We start from the raw sequence: 21661 nt of genomic DNA, 5'->3' as shown, positions 1-21661 counted from the left end.
CTAAGTTTTGTGTAAAAGAAAAAGGGGAGGGAGGGAAGGGTACTTTATTTTCTTTTTCAATTAAATAATTCAAAAAAACTACTTGGTCACCAAGTTTAAATAATGCAGCATTGTTAAAACTTTTAGTGGGAGCTTGCCACACAATTAGATCTCATAAAGCTGGAGGATTAGTCTTTGTAACTGCACGTAGAGGATATTCAGTTTACACCAAAAATAAGTATGATGTAATGGTTAAAAAAATAAGGGTTAAATATGTTTTTGATCCCTATAGCTTCTCGAAATTTTTCTTTTAATTTCTGAAGATTTTTTTCATATTTTTTAGTCTCTGAAATTTTTTCCGTCAATATTTTTAGTCTCTATTTTTCATTCAACTCGTGTGTATTTTTATATTATTGAATGATTTTTTGTATTCGTGTTTATAATAATACATAAAATTGAAAATATTAAAATGTCTAGTGTGTAATGGTTAAAAAAACAACGGTTAAATATATTATTGGTCCCTATGGTTTCTCAGAATTTTAATTTTAGTTCATGAAGATTTTTTTCACACTTTTTAGTCCCTAAAATTTTTTCAGTCAATATTTTTAGTCCACACTTTTCATTCAACTCGTGCATACCATTATATGAAATTTTAAATTTTTCTGCGGTCATATTTAGTACATTATATGAATCTCTGTTTTGTTATAAATGGTTTATACGAGCTGAATGAAAAGTAAGGAGTAAAAATATTGACGAAAAAAACTTCATAGACTAAAAATTATTAAAAAAATCTTCAAAGACTAAAATAAAAATTATGGGAAACTATACGGACCAAAAACATATTTAACCAAAAAAACCAAACATGCTAATATAATTTTAAAAGTAGTATGCTACTCAAAAAATAATAATTTAAAAGTATAGTATATATTCGATGAATTAAATTTTAAAAATGAATTTTTTTCTACTTAAAATATTTACTTTTATTTCCCTTTTTATTTTAATAATCATTGTTATGAGAGTATTCTATAGTATTATATTATAAAACAGTCGCGACATTTTATTTTTTTAAGTAGCCTCTTAGTTTGATTACAAAAAAAATTACCTTCAATTTCTACATATAAAATATGTGTCTCTACTAAGTAAGTTATACTCACAAAAATCCGGTCAATAACTCTTTAATGATGTATACTTAAATGAGTTCTAGTCTAACTCTTATATAACATTAAAATAAAACTCTTATAATAATCCAATTTATTTTAAAATAAAAATTCCGGATGTCCCCATATTATATATTAAATATTAAAATTAAAAAACCACATTTCTTACCATTAATGGGATAACATAATTATTACAAGACGCACCCACCACCTACACTAAACTTCAATTGATGTATGGTAATAAAACGGGTAGGGCGGGTTTTGTCTCTCCCACCCTACCTGTATCCCTTTAAAAAATTGAGACTGGATCTTCTCCTGTTTAAATTCTATTGGAGGGGGTTAAAGTTTAATCCACACCTTCCAAAAAAATTTATTTGAATGATTGGTAGACAACAAAAAATAAATGAAATGTTGAGATTCAACATGAGGTAAATTTAATTAACCGGAAAGGATCTCCTCTCTGAAAAACTCACTTCCTAACGAGCTTGCAATTTGTATCCACATCTCCTCCCTCTATAGGGGTCAGGTTTTCTAACATCAACTCCCACGTTTTATATTAAATAATAAAATTAAAAAACACATTTTTTATAATTAATGTGATAAAGTAATTATTAAACAATAACAAAATAAAATTATCTTTTTAAAATTTCATAGTATTATTAATTTACTATTTTGTAAAAATTATCCCCAATTATTTACCACAGAGTGAGAAAAATGTGAAACGAGATAATAAATAATTGATGATATTACCATTTAACTTTCATAATAGCACTTTGGGTCCTCTAACTTTCAAAAACTTGCAATTTTGGTCTCGAACTAAGTCAACATAGATGTGACAAGTGACTTACATGTCACGCCAGCATGTCTTGTCATGTGGACAATGAATCATATGTCACGTTAGCATATGTGACAAGTCATGCTAACGTGTTATATGAGTCATTGTCTACGTGATATGACATGCTAATCCTAGAAGTTTCTAAGAGGGGGTGTTGTCAATAACACAATCACAAAATTTAGAGTACAAACATAGTCAATGGTTTTAGTAAACTATTTCTTGTGGATTTTCCCCAAATTTTGGCTTATTAGTTTAGTAAATTTATGTTCAATGTTGTTTATAATGTTGTTTATAGAGACCTTAATTTTTGTTTAATCCCAAATAAATAAAAAATCAATAATAAGAAATTGTACCATTTTTGGAGATCTTCAGGATATTTTATTTTCTGATTGACCTTTGGGTAACCATGAATCATGAGTTTAGAGAAAGAAAAAGAAGAACAAAAACTATGAATCCATAGGTTGAAGAAAGAAGCATCAAAAGCGAGAGAATGGTTGGGAAAGAAAAGACAAAATGAAATAGAGTTGATGAGTTTTATTTGGTGTTGATAGACCATAATAAAGTTTGGTAGGATAACCTAATCTAATGATTAAAAAGAAGGAGAATGTTAACTTGTGCCCTTAAGGCACATGTTAAGGAAGCAAAAATAGAAATTATTAAATGTTAATTTGTGCATTTTGACTTTTGAAGCATTAAATTTCTTGTATCATTAAATGTTGAATTTCTATTTTGGTATATCTTAACATGTGCCCTTAGGGCACATGTTAACAAGACCCTAAAAAGAAAAATGTTCATAATGGACCAATACTTTTGATGGGTCCATATTAGAAGGACCCCTTGTTTCAATCTTTAGCTAAAAAATTACAAAAAAAATTGTAAGCAAAAAATGATAAATTTTTATGTTGTGCACATCATGCTATTACCCCGTGGTTCCATTACAAAAATAGTTGAGACGATGAACAAAAAAAAATTTCAATTATCTCTTAAAATCTCAATTATCTCTTAAAAATCTCTTAAATCTCTTAAAATGTTATAATTTTTTATTATATTTCAATTATCTCTCATTTTTTATGAAAATAGTTGAGACGATGAACAAAAAAAATTAAATCTTCAAAGCATGATAATAATAATTCACTTAAAGATAATTTTTCTAATATTTTATATTAACGTACACGTATCTTAAATTTTTTAAAAATATCGTACCGCGTACCAGTACCCATACCGGATACCGACATAGGTCCAAGTTTATTTATTTTCCATTTACACGTAATGTAAACACTTAATATTGAGTGAAATAGCAATTTTACTTTTCTATGGCAGTGATCTTTATTTTCTTTGGGTAAATAGTGTTATACCCCTGCAAAATTACTGAGTTGGCATTTAAAAATAAATAAAAAAATTAATTAATTTCCACGTGTGCTGCCACGTCAAGATTTGTCCATGTCATATGTCCACTTGTTGAGCCGGGGGGTAACGCAAGGAATCTTGACATTGCAGGGGGAATCTCAAAAAAACATTTTACAGGGGTAACACAAAACTCGCCTATTTTGCAGGGGGTATAACACTATTTACCCTATTTTCTTTTCATTCTCATTTGGAGTCAAAACCTATTACACTAGCTACAGTGCTGCATTCACTTCCCCTGTTTTCACTTCCTCATTTCTTCTAATTCTTCTCCAATTTTTTACTCCATCAAAAGGTTCAATCACTTGATTCATTCTTTATCTCTACAAATTCAATTTTCTGCCAAAGCAACAACAAATCCAGCTTACAATATTACTCTCATTGAGAACAAAAAATCAGAAAGAAAGGAGGGAAAAACAGAGGAGGCAGCTGAACCGAACTAAGAGAAGGAGAATAGAAAAATCAGTAAAAATGTAGACTACTTGAGAGCCAAATTCATCACCACTTCTACTTCTATCATCGGTCCTATTAATAATCCCTCCGGTCTTAATATAACCAAAAGTGAAAATATATTTAGTCTAAATTTAAGTCAAATACGTTTTCACTTGTAGTTATATTTAAGATAGTAGGGAGTATGTTGTAGCATTAGAGGGTTTGTTTAGCATTTTATTTATGTTTTATTTTTAGAGTTTAGCATTAGAGGGAGTATGTTTTATGTTTTATTCTAAGGACACACTCTTTAACACACCCGTTTAACACACACCAATCACAATTAGCCATGTCATCCCATTTTAATTTCCTTTTACCGGTTACCTGTTCATTTTGGACACCATCTATTTTTTTTTTAATTTTTAATTTTGATTTTAACTTCATCTTCTTCAACGATGATTGTTCATGTTCTCTCATGTTCAGCAAAATTGAATCAAATGGAACACAAAGTGATGCAACTTGTTGCATTCAGATCGAAAGTATTATTCCTTGTTTAGATTTTGTGCATACACTCCTCAATTCCTTTCTTCTCTGCCATTTCCATTATTGACTGAAACATAAGATTACTTTCCAAAACATGCAAGTTATGATGAATCTGTAACTAGATCTGAAAAATATTGCTACAAATACAGAACCCATCTCATCAAATGACTACAGGAACTCTCGACCAAGACATTGATGGTCATCGGAGCTTACAAAATGACGATACGATGGCGGTAACAAAAACGCGATGGGTTAAGTTGAACCTTGCGAGAAAGACGATGAGCTTGCACAATACAAATCAGAAAGAGTCAAAGAGCCATGGACTAATCGAAAGGGAAGAAGCCATGGAACCATGTAGAGAAGAAGAACCGACAATTTGCAGTTTATTATTATTATTATTATTTTTTCAAAAAAAAAAAACAAAGTTTTTGTTGTTGAGCAACTTGTTCTACCGGTATACAAGTTGTACAAATTAATCATTCTCAAATCTACTATATAAGAAAAGAAGGTACATATGAAATCTCTAATTTGCCCCTTTTTCATTTTTTGACACATAATCAATTTAGGGTTATTTTGTGTCTTTATTAAAAAAAGTTAGTAGAAAAATGCTAAAAAATTTCTTAGTAGGAATCGAACCTTTAACCTTTTAGTTACACTTTTTATTAAATTTACCACTAAGCCATATGAATTAATTTGTTATATTTTTGGAACCAACATATAATCAACAAATGAATTATTTATTTTTTCTTTTTTATAATAAGAGAGTAAAATTCTACTATATAAGAAAAGAAGGTACATATGAAATCCCTAATTTGCCCCTTTTTCATTTTTTGACACATAATCAATTTAGGGTTATTTTGTGTCTTTATTAAAAAAAGTTAGTAGAAAAATGCTAAAAATTCTACTATATAAGAAAAGAAGGTACATATGAAATCCCTAATTTGCCCCTTTTTCATTTTTTGACACATAATCAATTTAGGGTTATTTTGTGTCTTTATTAAAAAAAGTTAGTAGAAAAATGCTAAAAAATTTCTTAGTAGGAATCGAACCTTTAACCTTTTAATTACACTTTTTATTAAATTTACCACTAAGCCATATGAATTAATTTGTTATATTTTTGGAACCAACAAATGAATTATTTATTTTTTCTTTTTTATAATAAGAGAGTAAAATTCATGTACAAATAAAATGAGAGATTCAATGAAATTTTTTATTTCAACGTCATAAGTGCATTATACCAAATAAGACAACAAATGTATGGTTTTTTTTTTTTTTACAATATAGAGGTATATGGTGTTGTTTCCATTTATTTATGATATTTTATTTGAGTCCAACCCTTTCTTTAGTGTAATTTTATCATTTATTGTTTATGTTTCATTATTTTAGATTCACTCAACTTGATTTATGGACTTCAATCCAATATTTAATTAAGTTAATTTTCAATTTGTAGTTCAACTCAATAAATTTAATTAATTTAATACAAGAATATGGTGGGAGAAAAACTGAAAAACTCCCGTAAAAAAATGGTGAGACAAAAACAATAAAAATTGTCAGTTACCTCAAGAGGATTATTCTCTACAGTTGCGCGTGAATGATACATTTAGTTTAAAAAAAAAACAGTAAAAATTAAATACAAAGTTGAAAATAGTTGAAAAATAAATGACATTTTTTAGAAGTTTTTTTTTTTAAAGATTTTTTGTTTTTGATATAAGGACTAATATTTTTTTTAACAAACCAAAATGAGATATAGTAACATAGAAAACCTCTCCAACACAAGACGTACCGAGGTAGACTACAAAAGTTTACAAAGAGTCAGAGAAACAAAACCATAAATAAATCACACAAGAAAGATATAATAAGAAGGATATGACTTTCGTTCTTATGAGATTTTTCTATGCGGAAGAAAATTATTGGAGAAAAAAAAGGACTAAAATATTATGTTGCCTATTTTTTTTAAATAATTTTACGGCTTATATTCAAATTAATACGGGAACCTAATTTTTATGGATATATCTACGAGTCTTATATTTTTACTCATATATTAGTAAAGTTGTTTATTTTTTTTTTATAATTTTACGAGTTATAGTCATATATTAATATGGGGACATAATCTTTCGTGTGAATTCTACGGGACCTATGTTTTTCTTTTTTTTTAGACTAACAACAAACAATATTCATTTATTCAAGTAAGTAGAGTACGTGTGAATCTGCACTGAATCTGAATCGGAGCAAATCTGAACAAAACAAACATTGTACTACAATGGAATTAAACCGGACACCGTACCAAGACGCGAACTCAAGACAAAAAAACTCTGCACTAAGACGTGATTAAAACAACATCAGACAAGAACAACAAAAGAAAACTCAAATGAAACATAAGAATGTGTGAAAAATCACTTATTTAAATAAGGCTTAAATGGAGTTTTGGTCTCCCTATTTTAATTTTTCTTGAGTTTTAGTCTCCCACTCCATTTTATGGTCAATTTTGATGACATGTCAAGATTATTAATGACATGACATACTTGGCCAAAACAATATTCATGTCATTAAACTTTTTCTTCCATTTCAATAAATATATTTTAAATATTAAGAAAATTAAAAGAATCTATAAAAAAAAGTTAAATATATTAATTAGTGATTGATATTTTTTATCCCTCTCTTTAATCATATCTTCAACGCCATCGCTATCCTTCGTCATATGTTTCTATCAACACCATCATTCACTCCATTACTATTAACCCTTCCTTCAAAATAAGTTTCATCCACAACAACAAACCCTAAAACCCAAAGAGTGGAAGATCATATTTTTAATATTGAGTTGCAGAAAATAAATGAAGAACAAACATTAATCCATAAAACAAGATAAATACCAAATTGATAACATGGATAATGTTTTTGCCAAGTGTGCAATGTCATGTCATTAATGACCTTGACATGTCATCAAAATTGACCCTAAAATGGAGTGGGGATCAAAACTCAAGAAAAATTAAAATAGGGGGACTAAAAGGTTGGTTTTTAAAATAGGGGATCAAAACTTCAAGGAATTGAAAATAAGGAGACCAAAACTGCATTAAAGCCTTTAAATAAATAAAAATATAAAACAATCAAAAAGGGGTGATTTTAGATCAAAATTGATCCAAAATCACCCCTCTTTGAAAGATGAACAAGAATAAAAAGTAAAAAGTAGGGTTTACTATGTTGTTGTTGTGGGGCGGCTATGAAAAAACAAAAAGTGGCATATGTTTTTTCTCTTATTAATAAGATTTCATGTTCTTCAATAATTTATGTAGGATTATATATATTTATACTCATCAATTAATAAGATAACCTTTTATTTTTTTATTTGTACGAGACTTATAATTTTAATCATATATTAATAAAGTTGTTTATTTTTTTTATAATTTTACGGGTTATACTAGATCAAATATTAATACAAGGACCTAATTATTTTGTTCATTTTTACGAGCCATATATTTTTTTTATTAATATATTAATAAGGTTGCTCATTCTTGACATATATTTATACTCATGCATTAACAGAAGGATCTAATTTTTTGTGTGATTTCTGCGGTGCCTGTATTTTTTTTTAACATACTAAAATGAATTTTATTATTAATAATGAGTCCTGATTGGCACAAGGTGTGCCAAACAAAACAACAACAGTTTATATCATACACGTACGCAGGGCTTATGTTTTTACTCTTATTAATAAAATTTACAGTTTTTAACTATTTTTTGTGAGCTTATATTTATACTCATATATTAATATACGATAACCTGATCTTCTGTGTGGTTTATGCGGGACCTATGTTTTTTACTCATATTAATACGATTAATACGTTTGTCCGTTCTTTTTATAACATATACGGAACCTATAAAATACTCATATATTAATATGGAAACTTTTTTTTTGTGATTTCTACGGAGCTTATACTTTTATTTATATATTAATTAAGTTGCCTATTTTGTTTTACAATTTTACGGGTTATACTCATATTTAATACGGTGACCTAATTATTTTGATGATTTTTGTGAGACCTATATTTTCACTAACATATTAACAAGGTTACCTATTTTTTAATAATTTTAAAAGGATATATTTATACTCATATATTTAATACAGGGACCTAATTTTTTTGTGGTTTTTACAAGGCCTGTATTTTTACTAATATATTAATAAGGTAACCTATTTTTCCATAATTTCTACATTATCATTTATATTCAAATATTAATACGGAGACATAAGGTTTTTTTGTGATAGTTTTACCATTGTTCTTTTTCTGTTTTTTTTACCAAATATTATATCTTTCTATTTTTTTAATCTTTTAATCTACTTCCCAATAAATTACTATTTTATGTTATTAAGTGAAGTTTTCAATTTTTTACTATTTTTTTTAGACCTATATTTATAATTATATATTAATACGAGATCCTAATCTTTTGTGTGATTTCTGGGGACCTATGTGGTTTTTTTTGGTACATGGGAACCTATGTGTTTTACTCATATTAATAAGTTTGCCCATTCTTTTATAACATCTGCGGGACCTATATTTAAACTCATATATTAATATGGAAATTTTTTTGTTTGTATGGTTTCTACGGGACTTATACTTTTAATTATATATTAATTAAGTTGTTTGAAACAAAAATAAAATAAAAATTTAGTTGTCTATTTTTTTTACAATTTTTCTGGTTATACTCATATTTAATACGATGACCTAATTATTTTGATGACTGTTGCGAGACTTATCCTATATTTTCACTAACATTTTAATATGATTGTCTATTTTTTAATAATTTTTACGGGACTATATTTATACTCATATATTAATACATGGACATAAGTTTTTTTTTTGTGATTTTTCAACACCTATGTTTTTACTAATATATTAATAAGGTAGCCTATTTTTTTTCTTCATAATTTTTACATTATCTATATTTATATTCCTAAATTAATACGGAGACCTAAAGTTTTTTTGTGATTGTTTTACCATTGTTCTTTTTCTATTTTTTTTTTACCAAATATTATATCCTTTCATCTTACCAAGTGAGGAGCGGCAACGCCGCGACTCCCGTGCGGACGCACGGGTGTCCTGCTAGTTCACTTTTAAAACATAATCAACTCATCACAATCAACTTCTAGCACTCAATATATGCCCTCTTCTTTTTTACCCGCATTTACCATAACACGAAAATTTAATATGAAAATATCCAACGCACAGACTTTTTCTACCGCTAAACTAAGTAGTTTTGAATTCTCCATCGCACCAAAAAACACTTAGGAGTAAGAGATCACTTTGTCAAAAACAATAATAAGTGTACTTAGTCATGTTGGGACCAAGTAGTTTTGAATTCTCCACTGCACCGCACCGTTGTGCTGCCTTTTTATTATGAGATTTACTTTTGCCTTCTTACACATTTTTTCGCGCGCCTTACGAACTTACCAAAATACACTCGTCTGCTACTTAGGTAGCGGGCACCCCAAAAACACTCTATGTTTATAACATCCGCTACTTAAGTAGCGGACACCATTTATCAAAAAATATAATGTTTATAATGTCCGCTACTTAAGTAGCAGAAAGATAAAACGGGAAATACATAAGGCGCGCAAAAAACCGGTAGAGTGACAAAAGGAAAACTCTTTGATTGTTATTACATTAGACCAATTTCCTTATGCATTAAGCCTTTCTTTTAATCTGTACCGCCTCCAGCACTTGTGTTTCCTTTCCTTTCTCTCTTTTAATCCAGCACTTGTTCCCTTTTTCTTTCTCTCTTTGATTTTCCAATAATTGCCTTTTCAATTTGTACTGCCATTGTAAAAGACAAAACCCTTTTTTTTGTTTCCTTCGGTTGTAAGATACTTCTATCAGTCTATGTATAAGTTGTCCTTTGAGTTGAGTTCTTAAGTTGTAAGGTACTTCTATGTATAAGTTGTCCTTTGAGTTATAATTAGTCAAGAAACAGGGAAACATATAACGCAATTAGAGCAGCAATCGTCCAATTATAATCAATCGCCAAGATTATTTTAGTATATATATAATACCAACTGTCTGATGTAAAATCAATAGCTGAGATCAGTTACAACGTGTAACTCCGTGCTTTTTATACCGCAAATCTGGTCCAAAAAACTGAGTCCACCTTTCTCTCTTGTAATTGGCCCATAAAAATAATAATATTAATAATGAGTACTATATATTTAAGTGATTCAAAAATTAAATTCACAACTTTTCTTCTCTTTTATATAAGAAAGAGCAAATTAAGTTGGTAATTTATATAATAATAAATAAATTTAGACCAAATATATTAAATATATAATGACCCTAAAATGTTAATTATGTTTATAAAGTGTCACGAAAAAAGTATATGGAGTAAAAATCCTCTTTATTTTCTATGATTTTCATTTCTTCTATTATTAATTTTTTGTAATATACTCCCTCCGGTCCTATATATAAGAAACACTTTGGAAATATTTTTTAGTCCTTTTTATAAGAAACTCTCTTTAAATTTATTCTTTATTAAATAGATAATCCCTTATATACCCTTATTAAATTGTATAAAATGCAACATATTCCAATATTGTGTATTAATTACACAACACATTCCCAAGGTTAGTTTTGGAATAACACATAACATTTTAGAATTTTTAATAAAAAAAATAAGTCTCTTTGGTATGTGTGTTTTTCTTAATGTGTTTCTTATATATAGGACCGGAGGGAGTATTGGGGGATATAAGAGAGATTTTGACATATTTAATGTCATGCTTTTGCATTTATATTTCAAAAACTATATTTTTTTGTGTTTTTCTATCTTGTGCAACTTTGCACATGTTAATAAATTAAAAATAGTAAGTTTGCATTGAAACTTGCACATTTCATATTAAATGTTTGATTTTTTAATAAATAATCGTTGTTTTTCATTATATAGTTACTATTTTTGGTTACTTTAACATGTGTAATATTGCACATGTTAGATAAACCCTTTTTTTTTTACAATAAAAAAATAAAAAATATATAATATATATTTTCAGAAATATAAATGCAAAAACGTCACATTAAAATACAGAAAATAAAAATACAAGAGGATCCCGTATATGGTCATGCATGGAAATGAAAAGGAGTGTAGAAGTCGAGAAGACAATACATCATGCATCTTGTCTTTTCCTAGGAAAACATAAGCACCTTCAAATAATCAAACGCAATATTAAAACTAGGAGAATGTTAACATATATATATATGACACATGTTAAGTTAGTAAAAATAGAAATTATGTCTTAGAATTTGTGTATTTTAACTTTTCAAGCATTAAATGCCTTGTATCATTAAATGTTAAATTTCTATATTAAGATACTTTATCATGTGCCCTATATGCACATGTTAACAAGACCCTTAAAACTAGTACTTCATTCCTCTTCCGCTAAAATAATTAAACACCATTAATTAATTACATAAATGTTCTGCTAGTAAATTTCTCTCCCCTTTCCCACATCACTAAAATTAAATCTTTAGATACATCACCAAAATTTATTTGTTTAGATTTATAGGTCTAATGGCCATTTTTCACTTGTTTAGACTTTGGATTTAGGTCTAACGGCATTTTTCACTTGTTTAGTTTGATGTTAATTTTTTTTATCTTTGCGTGTATAAGTTGTGACAATGTGTAGTTTTAAAACTCGTCTTTAACTAAATTATGGTAGAGTTCGTATGTTCGATAACTAAAGTAAAATAATGATTAATTAGATGTACATCTTAATCCTCAAGTTATTAGATACAAGTTGTACAAATTAATCATTCTCAAATTCACTTTTAAAACATAATCAACTCATCACAATCAACTTCTAGCACTCAATATATGTCCTCTTCTTTTTTACCCGCATTTACAATAACACGAAAATTTAATATGAAAATATCCAACGCACAGACTTTTTCTACCGCTAAACTAAGTAGTTTTGAATTCTCCATCGCACCAAAAAACACTTAGGAGTAAGAGATCACTTTGTCAAAAACAATAATAAGTGTACTTAGTCATGTTGGGACCAAGTAGTTTTGAATTCTCCACTGCACCGCACCATTGTGTTGCCTTTTGATTATGAGATTTACTTTTGCCTTCTTACACATTTTTTCGCGCGCCCTACGAACTTACCAAAATACATTCGTCCGCTACTTTCGTCCGCTACTTAGGTAGCGGGCACCCCAAAAACACTCTATGTTTATAACATCCGCTACTTAAGCAGCGGACACCATTTTTCAAAAAATATAATGTTTATAATGTCCGCTACTTAAGTAGCAGAAACGTAAAACGGGAAATGCATAAGGCGCGCAAAAAACCGGTAGATTGACAAAATTAAACTCTTTGATTGTTATTACATGAGACCAATTTCCTTATGCATTAAGCCTTTCTTTTAATCTGTACCGCCTCCAGCACTTGTGTTTCCTTTCCTTTCTCTCTTTTAATCCAGCACTTGTTCCCTTTTTCTTTCTCTCTTTGATTTTCCAATAATTGCCTTTTCAATTTGTACTGCCATTGTAAAAGACAAACCCTTTTTTTTGTTTCCTTCGGTTGTAAGATACTTCTATGTATAAGTTGTCCTTTGAGTTGAGTTCTTAAGTTGTAAGGTACTTCTATGTATAAGTTGTCCTTTGAGTTATAATTAGTCAAGAAACTGGGAAACATATAACGCAATTAGAGCAGCAATCGTCCAATTATAATCAATCGCCAAGATTATTTTAGTATATATATAAGGGTTATGTTAACTTGTGCCCTAAGGGCACATGTTAAGCTACCTAAAAATAGAAATAGAGCATTTAATGATAGAAAACATTTAATGTTTAGAGAATTGAATACACTACAAGTTCATTAAATTTTTTCCACATTTATCTTCTTAACATGTGCCCTTAAGGGCACAAGTTAACATTCTCCTATATATAATACCAACTGTCTGATGTAAAATCAATGGCTGAGATCAGTTACAACGTGTAACTCCGTGCTTTTTATACCGCAAATCTGGTCCAAAAAACTGAGTCCGCCTTTCTCTCTTGTAATTGGCCCATAAAAATAATAATATTAATAATGAGTACTATATATTTAAGTGATTCAAAAATTAAATTCACAACTTTTCTTCTCTTTTATATAAGAAAGAGCAAATTAAGTTGGTAATTTATATAATAATAAATAATTTTAGACCAAATATATTAAATATGTAATGACCCTAAAATGTTAATTATGTTTATAAAGTGTCACGGAAAAAGTATATGGAGTAAAGATCCTCTCTATTTTTTATGATTTTCATTTCTTCTATTATCGATTTTTTTTTTAATATATTGGGGGATATAAGAGAGATTTTGACATATTTAATGTTATGTTTTTGCATTTATATTTTAAAAACTATATTTTTGGAAATATAAATGCAAAAACGTCACATTAAAACACAAAATAAAAATACAAGAGGATCCCGTATATGTTCATGCATGGAAATGAAAAGGAGTGTAGAAGTCGAGAAGACATAAGCACCTTCAAATAATCAAACGCCATATTAAAACTAGTACTCCATTCCTCTTCCTAAAATAATTAAACACCATTAATTAATTACATAAATGTTCTACTAGTAAATTTCTCTCCCCTTTCCCACATCACTAAAATTAAATCTTTAGATACATCACCAAAATTTCTAAACTGTACTACTTGAAGATCCAACCTCTCATAGTATTCTAGCTTATGGTTACTTTACACTTTGGACTTTGGTCATCTTGTTTGTTTCTCCTTTAACTTTTTCTATAGTCTTTTTCTTTTGACTTTGATTATGTACTATGTTCTTGAATTGTTTAACAAGACATACACTTTACCTTTTTCTCTCATTTTTTTTCTTTTCATTTTGTTTTGTTACCTTACATATATGCTAAGTTATTTTGCTTAATGATTGCTTTAGAGTTGAGAAAGAGCAAAGGATGGAGAAGTTTACTAGTGCAAGTGAAGATGATCATAAACCTAGAAGGCTCTTGGATGTTGTACTCTCATGGCCCCTTGAGGATGTTCTCAACGAAAATCTTTTCAAAGACAAGGTTTATTTTACACCCTTTTTATCACTCAATTTAAAAAGTGTTCATATGCTAGTATGGTTTTTATAAAAATGCTAGATCACTCCTACCTTGTTCTTACATTTTTCGAAAATTCGGTATCCTATCCAAGGACTGACTAATCCTGCAACTAACCACTTACGCCTTTGTTTAAGCTACTACTTAAAGTATGTTTATCTTTTGTTTAATAATTAGGCTGTACACAAAATATTGTTACTTTGTGTCTATGTGAAAATAGTATTGACTGGATTTTTGACAATTTAATGCACTTACTAGTTATAAATATGAAAATTGCCATGTAATCCCTCCGGTTTAAAATATAAGCAACAAAAAGGTTTTCTAGGTTCATTGGATAAAATATGTATCTGGAACTTTTTCGATGAACTTACAAAAACTTCTTTTTTTGTTTATATTCAAAACCTGAGTGAGTACATTAGTATTGCATGAACTGAAAATTGCTATGTTCTAGTTCTACCATTTTCATCTCTTCCACTTATGGATTCTATTCAATGTTTAATTATGCTGCTATTGCATTAATTGTTCTAACTTCTTACATTTGATAAACCTATGTACTCCCAGGTTCATAAGATTCCAGACACATTTAAGTCAGTAACAGAATACAAGACATCTTTTATTCCTCTATTGTTTGAAGAAACACGCACCGATTTATCTTCAAGCTTATCTGGTGTGTCTAAAGCTCCTTTTTGTGAAATCAAGAAAGTTGAAAAAAGCAGGCAATTGAAACTTATGAAAGCTCAAAAGCAATTCAAACTGTTCCAGCATACAATAAGGTTGAAGAGTACATTTGATAGTGTGGAAGATGGTGAAAACTATGAACCTGCAACTGGTGATCTCATTGCTTTCACAAACATCAGACCTAAAAGCTTAGATGACTTGAACACGCGCAAAAGTCCCTACCATATCGCATATGTTGATCGGGCAAAAAATCAATTTTCGGATAAAATCAAAGTTCTGTCATCCAAATCCATGAATATGGATATTGAACATGACTTGGGGAGGAACAACGAGCTGAAATTGTATGCAGTTTTCCTTATCAACTTGACAACAAATGTTCGTATTTCAGATGCACTGAATTCACGCTCGGAGGGTGAACACCTGAACATAATTAAAACAGTGTTGGGCCCACATCTAACTGTAAGAATAATCTTATGTTCTAAATGAGTTTCTTCTTCATTTAATATATAGCATACTATGGAATGTTAACACACACAATAAATCAACGAAGTTTACCTTTCCTGCACAGAAAATTACTGCGAAATACACGTGCATTCTGTCCTGCAAAATAATTTTGCAGTTAAATATGTAACCTGTTTAATGCTTTGCATTTCAGAGTGGAGAAAACTGTCAAAATTGTCTTTCGGAAGAAAATAGTCAAGCTTCTTTCATCAAAGAGGACTCGATAATTCGTTCTCAGAAACTAAATGAATCCCAATTAGATGCTGTTCTGAGCGGTGTAGATATGATGAATTGCGATCACGCTGATATGAAACTTATATGGGGACCTCCAGGGACAGGGAAAACAAAGACAGTAGCATGCTTGCTATTTTCTTTACTCAAGCTAAAAACGAGAACTTTGACTTGTGCTCCAACAAATACTGCAGTGTTGCAAGTGGCAATTCGGTTGCATAAGTTAGTTATGGATTCACCCGAGCTTGTTACATATGGTTTAGGTGACATTGTGCTGTTTGGAAATGGTAAGAGAATGAAAGTAGATTGTTATCCTGGGCTTGAAGATGTCTTTCTTGATTATCGCGTACAGGATCTAATGGCGTGTTTTGATCCGAAATTTGGATGGAAGCATAGCTTGCAGTCCATGATACAGTTGCTCAATTCAATGGAGGAATCCGCTAAGAAAAAAACCCGTAAGGCAGTATTTGCATACAGGCACAAATTTTGTGAACAAAGAGAGAAGCTGGAGTTCTTAATGAAAACCTTATACACTCACATGCCAAAATCTCTCATTTCACTTGAAACAGTGAAGAAAATGCTTCAATCTTTTGATTTGCTAAGGTCGATTGGAATTTCCTTGTGGCAAGTCAAACTCAAGCCAAAATCTCGCATTCCTACGTATTTCCAACCGTTATACGTCAAACGAGATGAGTGCATTAGCATACTAAGTTCACTTTCTGGCACAGTTTTGATTCCTGTATTTGACGAGAGAGATAACATGAGAGTTAAAGTAGGAAATTTTTGCTTGTCGAATGCGTGCCTAATTTTGTGTACAGCATCAAGTTCAGTTAAACTAAACACAGTAGAAGTGAGCCCAATTCAATTTTTAGTAATCGATGAAGCCGCTCAGCTTAAAGAATGTGAATCAGCAATTCCGTTGCAACTGTCTGGTCTCCGACATTGCATCCTAATCGGAGATGAGAGACAACTTCCTGCATTGGTAAAAAGCAAGGTACTTGATCATTGCATTTAATTATTGATTTTTCTCATTAATTGAATATTTTGCATAATATGCTGAAAACTATTATACATTTGTAGATTGCAGATAGGTGTGAATTTGGACGAAGCATGTTTGAGAGGTTGGTAATATTAGGATACAAACGGCATATGCTGAATGTTCAGTACAGAATGCATCCTTCGATTAGCTTATTCCCGTGCAAAGAGTTCTACGATGGAAAGCTTTCTGATGCACTTGTTGTCAGGAAAAAAAGCTATAACAGGCTTTTCCTTGAAGGAAAAATGTATTCTTCTTATTCTTTCATTAACATAACCAAGGGTAAAGAGAAACTTGGAGATGGACAAAGCATGAAGAACATGGTTGAGGTTGGAGTTATTTCTGAGATAATCAAAAGCCTCAATAAAGGTTAATTTCTATTTTCTCTTAAGAACATGGTATGAACTATGCTGCATTTATATGTGTAATAATGTATTTTCGTTTTGTTCTGACAGTGTTCATGAGGACAAAGAAGAAAGTTAGCATAGGAATAATATCGCCATATAACGCTCAAGTTTATGAAATCCAGGAAAAAATTAAGCAGTACACTCAGGTTTCTAACTCTGACTTCTCCGTTAGTGTCCGTTCTGTTGACGGCTTTCAAGGCGGTGAAGAAGACATTATAATAATATCTACAGTGAGATCTAATCAGAGTGGTAATGTCGGTTTTCTTTCAAATAGAAAAAGAGCAAATGTGGCTATGACTCGAGCTAGGTATGCACATTATTTTTACTTTGTTATATGCTGTTTCAATGTTTGTGTAGATAGACATTAAACTGAGTTCATTTTGTGCAGGTATTGTCTTTGGATATTAGGAAATGCGGCTACTCTAATCAACAGTGACTCTGTTTGGAGAAATGTAGTTCTTGATGCTAAGAGAAGAGATTGTTTCCATAATGCCAATGAAAACAAGAAACTAGCCAGGGCAATTAAGGATGTCTTGTTTGAAATCGAACTACTTGAAGAAATAGAATCTCCATTTAAGAAACTAAGCATTGGTGAAAAATCAGAAACACCAACTACTTCCTCTAGCTCTAGGTGAGTAGAACCAATTTAATAGCTATGTTTATTGTTACAAATGTGGGGCAATCTTTTGAGTGTATGTTTGATCATATTTGTTGCGAGAATGCAAGAATCACGGTGACTAATGGGAAGTTTGCAAAAGTTACGGTGTGTAACTTTTGGAAAATCACGGTGCATCATGTGATTGTGACATATCTACCGTAATACAAAACATAGGCTAAATTGATGAACATAAACTTGTTAACTTGTGTCCTTGCAATATCAAACTTAAGTTTTACAATAATGTTGACCCACAATTTTAATCTAGGTAATAATCAAAATGACATTTTAGCACAATTTTAAACAAAACACTCTGCAATTTTAAATTACACTTTAAGCAAACATTTAGAAAAATTTCATCCAATCACCTCAATTCGCCGCATCTGTGGCTCGTATGATCCATCTCCTCTGCCTGCTCTGCCATCATTCTCAAGACCGACGTAGCTGGGAATGGTTGGGAGAACTCACTGTTTGGTTCATTAGGGTTTTAGATTTTGGGGCTTTTCTAGTCTAATTGGTTTTATTGGTCTATCTATCAATTATCATTCATTCGGTCTCTAGTATTTTTGAGTAGTTTAATTGTTGTGCAAGTGTAAAGTTCTTTTACACACATATTTAATAATGTGTTGTTACATCATTTATTTGATGAATGTGACACGTCATGTGTTTTAAAGATTTTAATGGATATGCACCGATGATGTAAAATATTTTTACACGATCGTCCAATAAACAACTACCATATTCCTTTAAGGAAAAAATGCTCCAATATTAAGGAACATGTCGGTACATATTCATTTTTCTCTGTTTTAAAACACATTATGTGTCAATATATTATTGGATCCATATGTAAATTAATTTTACACAGACAGTATATATAAATTTTATTTTATTTTTATGACTGATTTCTGGAATTGTTATACTTCTTATGTTCCTTAATATTGGAGCATTTGTTATAAAAAAAATAATAATATAGCAGCATTTACAAAAAAAGATCACATATATTAAAAAATGTATAAGCCAATAAATTTGATCTAGTCGTGAAAAATTTAAATATTATTTTAAGACACGCGGTTTAATTTTCTGATGACCAACTCTTTACGCTTTGTTACGGCTTCAATTTAATATGCAATATAATTTTTTTATTTAATTTATATATTATAAATTATTTTAATGACTCACCCAGAATTTTCTTTGCTGTTTTTGTTGCAAGGCGAAGGAAACCGAGGTGGGTGAAGCGTGAGAAATATTGAACGGAATTACTTTTGAAGGGTTTGGCCATAATAATTGTCTAAAAAAACTTAATTCTTGAAGAGATGACTAGCTTATATAACTAGCTTATGATTTTGTTTTATCATACTTAGAGGTGTTTGGTTGACAAATTTGTTATGTTAACTTTTTTGAGATGGTAATTGAACCTTTCAAGTAATAATACTGTAATACTAGTGTCTTTTCTATATATATATATATATATATAGGGTTTTCTAACTTAGACCCTAGTTAGGTCTAAGTTAGCAAGGTGCACCTTTTTAATTGGACCAAAATATCCATTCTTTTTAATTAATTAACCAAAATACCCATTAATAGACGCGGATCCAGTGTCGCGCGCGTACCGAAGGACCATGGTTACAGACCGTTGATTCCCATCAGACAGCCAAGATCTGATCTCATCAAGACTGTCTGATCAATCCGACAACCCAGATCATCCTGATCCATCAGATTCCAGCGCGTGCGCCACACTGGATTACACCCTGGAGAGAGAAAAATTTGCTTTTTATAAGTAGGACACGTGTCACACAATGGTTGGCTGGACGTGATTTTTGTTCATTTAATACTTTGAACTCAATTATTTCGTTGTAAATTAATTTTTTATTTTTATACCAAAATTCATAATTTTTTTTTGTCTACAAATAGAGACTTGGTTCGTTTGATTTGGACACCGAAAAAAAAATGCAATTTTTCACTACCTTAATCTCATTTTTTGTCTACTAAATACGTTACTTGTGTGTTGTAATTTAACACGCACCACTCAACCAACTCACTGAAACCATTATACCAGGAAAATAGTAGATAATATTCTGGAACTTTTGGTATATTTTATGAAATTTTTGGAGACCTGAAACTATTTTTAGTTAATTAAATGAGATAAAACGGTAATTAAAAACTAATGTTTGCTTCTGAAACCATTTTACTGGTAGAATGGTTGCACATAGTTGTATTCTGAAACCATTTTACTGGTAGAATGGTTTCAATGAGTAATTTATTAATTGTGTTTGCTTCTGAAACCATTTATCTGGTACAATGGTTTCAGAGAGTTGTAATCTAAAATCATTTTGCTGGTAGAATGGTTTCAGTAAGTTGATTATTAGTTATTTGCTTCTGAAACCATTTAGCTTGTAGAATGGTTGCACATAGTTGTATTCTGAAACCATTTTACTGGTAGAATGGTTTCAGTGAGTAATTTATTAATTGTGTTTGCTTCTGAAACCATTTATCTGGTACAATGGTTTCAGAGAGTTGTAATCTGAAACCATTTTCCTGGTAGAATGGTTTCAGTGAGTTGATGTAAGGTAGTGAAAAATGAGATTAAGGTAGTGAAAAATTGGGTTTTTTTTTTTCTGTGTCCAAATCAAACGAACCAAGTCTCTATTTGTAGAGAAAAAAAAATTATGAATTTTGGTATAAAAATAAAAAATTAATTTACAACGAAATAATTGAGTTCAAAGTATTAAATGGAAAAAAATCACGCCCAGTCAATCAGACAGCGACACGTGTCCTGCTTTTAAAAAGTAGATTCTTCTCTCTCCAGGGTGTAATCCAGTGTGGTGCACGTGCTGGAATCTGATGGATTCGGATGATCTGGGCTGTCTGATTGATCAGACAGTCTTGATGAGATCAGATCTTGGCTGTCTGATGGAAATCAACGGCCTGTAACCATGGTCCTGCGGTACGCGCGCGTCACTGGATCCGCGTCCATTGATGGTAATTTGGTTAATTAATTAAAAAGAATGGGTATTTTGGTCCAACTGAAAAGGTGCACTTTGCTAATTTAGACCCAACTGGGTCTAAGTTAGCAGCCCCCTATATATATATATATATATATATATATATATATATATATATATATATATATATATATATAACTAAGTGGTTGAAGTAATAGTTTAGAGTTAACCATATATTTTGACATTGTAACTATGTTTTGTATTAAATATTATTATATTATCATGCAACAATGTGTTTCAATGATATAAATTGATTACACTGATATAAGATAACTATTCACTAATCAAAACACTTGAAAATACTGATAGCCAATCGACCAGTTCATAAAATATTTTAAATGCAATGTTATAACTAAATAAAATTTATATAAATTGTGTCAAAAAAAATTATACAATTAAAATAGTGATTGCAATATTGTGAGTCAAAGATACAAATCAATTGCACTTATACGGCAGAGTTATCCACCGATCAAAACACTTGAAAATGAAGATAGATAGTCGATTAGTCCAAACTATTTTAAATGCAATGTTTTTCGCTAAATAAAATTTATATAATTTTTTTTGAACAAGCAAAACTGAAATATATTCACACCAAAAGAGAGTCTGCTAACACAAGGTGTGCCAAAAAGAGCCGCAAAGTTTTACAATCTTCAAATACACATTGAAACTAAAGTTTTAATTATATAAAATTTATATAATTTAAATAGTGATTGAAC

General features: G+C 30.1%; 1 protein-coding gene across 1 annotated transcript; it reads left to right on the top strand.

Annotated features, from left to right (window-relative positions):
- The first annotated feature begins 13892 nt into the window (after window positions 1-13892).
- On the top strand, window positions 13893-19405 carry LOC123920394 (helicase sen1-like). The gene is made up of 7 exons (XM_045972657.1): window positions 13893-14402; window positions 14997-15572; window positions 15769-16839; window positions 16926-17250; window positions 17337-17595; window positions 17677-17919; window positions 19154-19405. The coding sequence occupies exons 1-7, from the start codon at window positions 14289-14291 to the stop codon at window positions 19191-19193; spliced, it is 2628 nt and encodes an 875-aa protein (XP_045828613.1). The 5' UTR covers window positions 13893-14288; the 3' UTR covers window positions 19194-19405.
- Window positions 19406-21661: the final 2256 nt, after the last annotated feature.

Source organism: Trifolium pratense, linkage group LG4, assembly GCF_020283565.1.
Source record: "Trifolium pratense cultivar HEN17-A07 linkage group LG4, ARS_RC_1.1, whole genome shotgun sequence".
Taxonomy (NCBI): Eukaryota; Viridiplantae; Streptophyta; class Magnoliopsida; order Fabales; family Fabaceae; genus Trifolium; species Trifolium pratense.
Note: the sequence above shows the minus strand (reverse complement) of the source record. Positions and strands in the feature narration are given on the sequence as shown.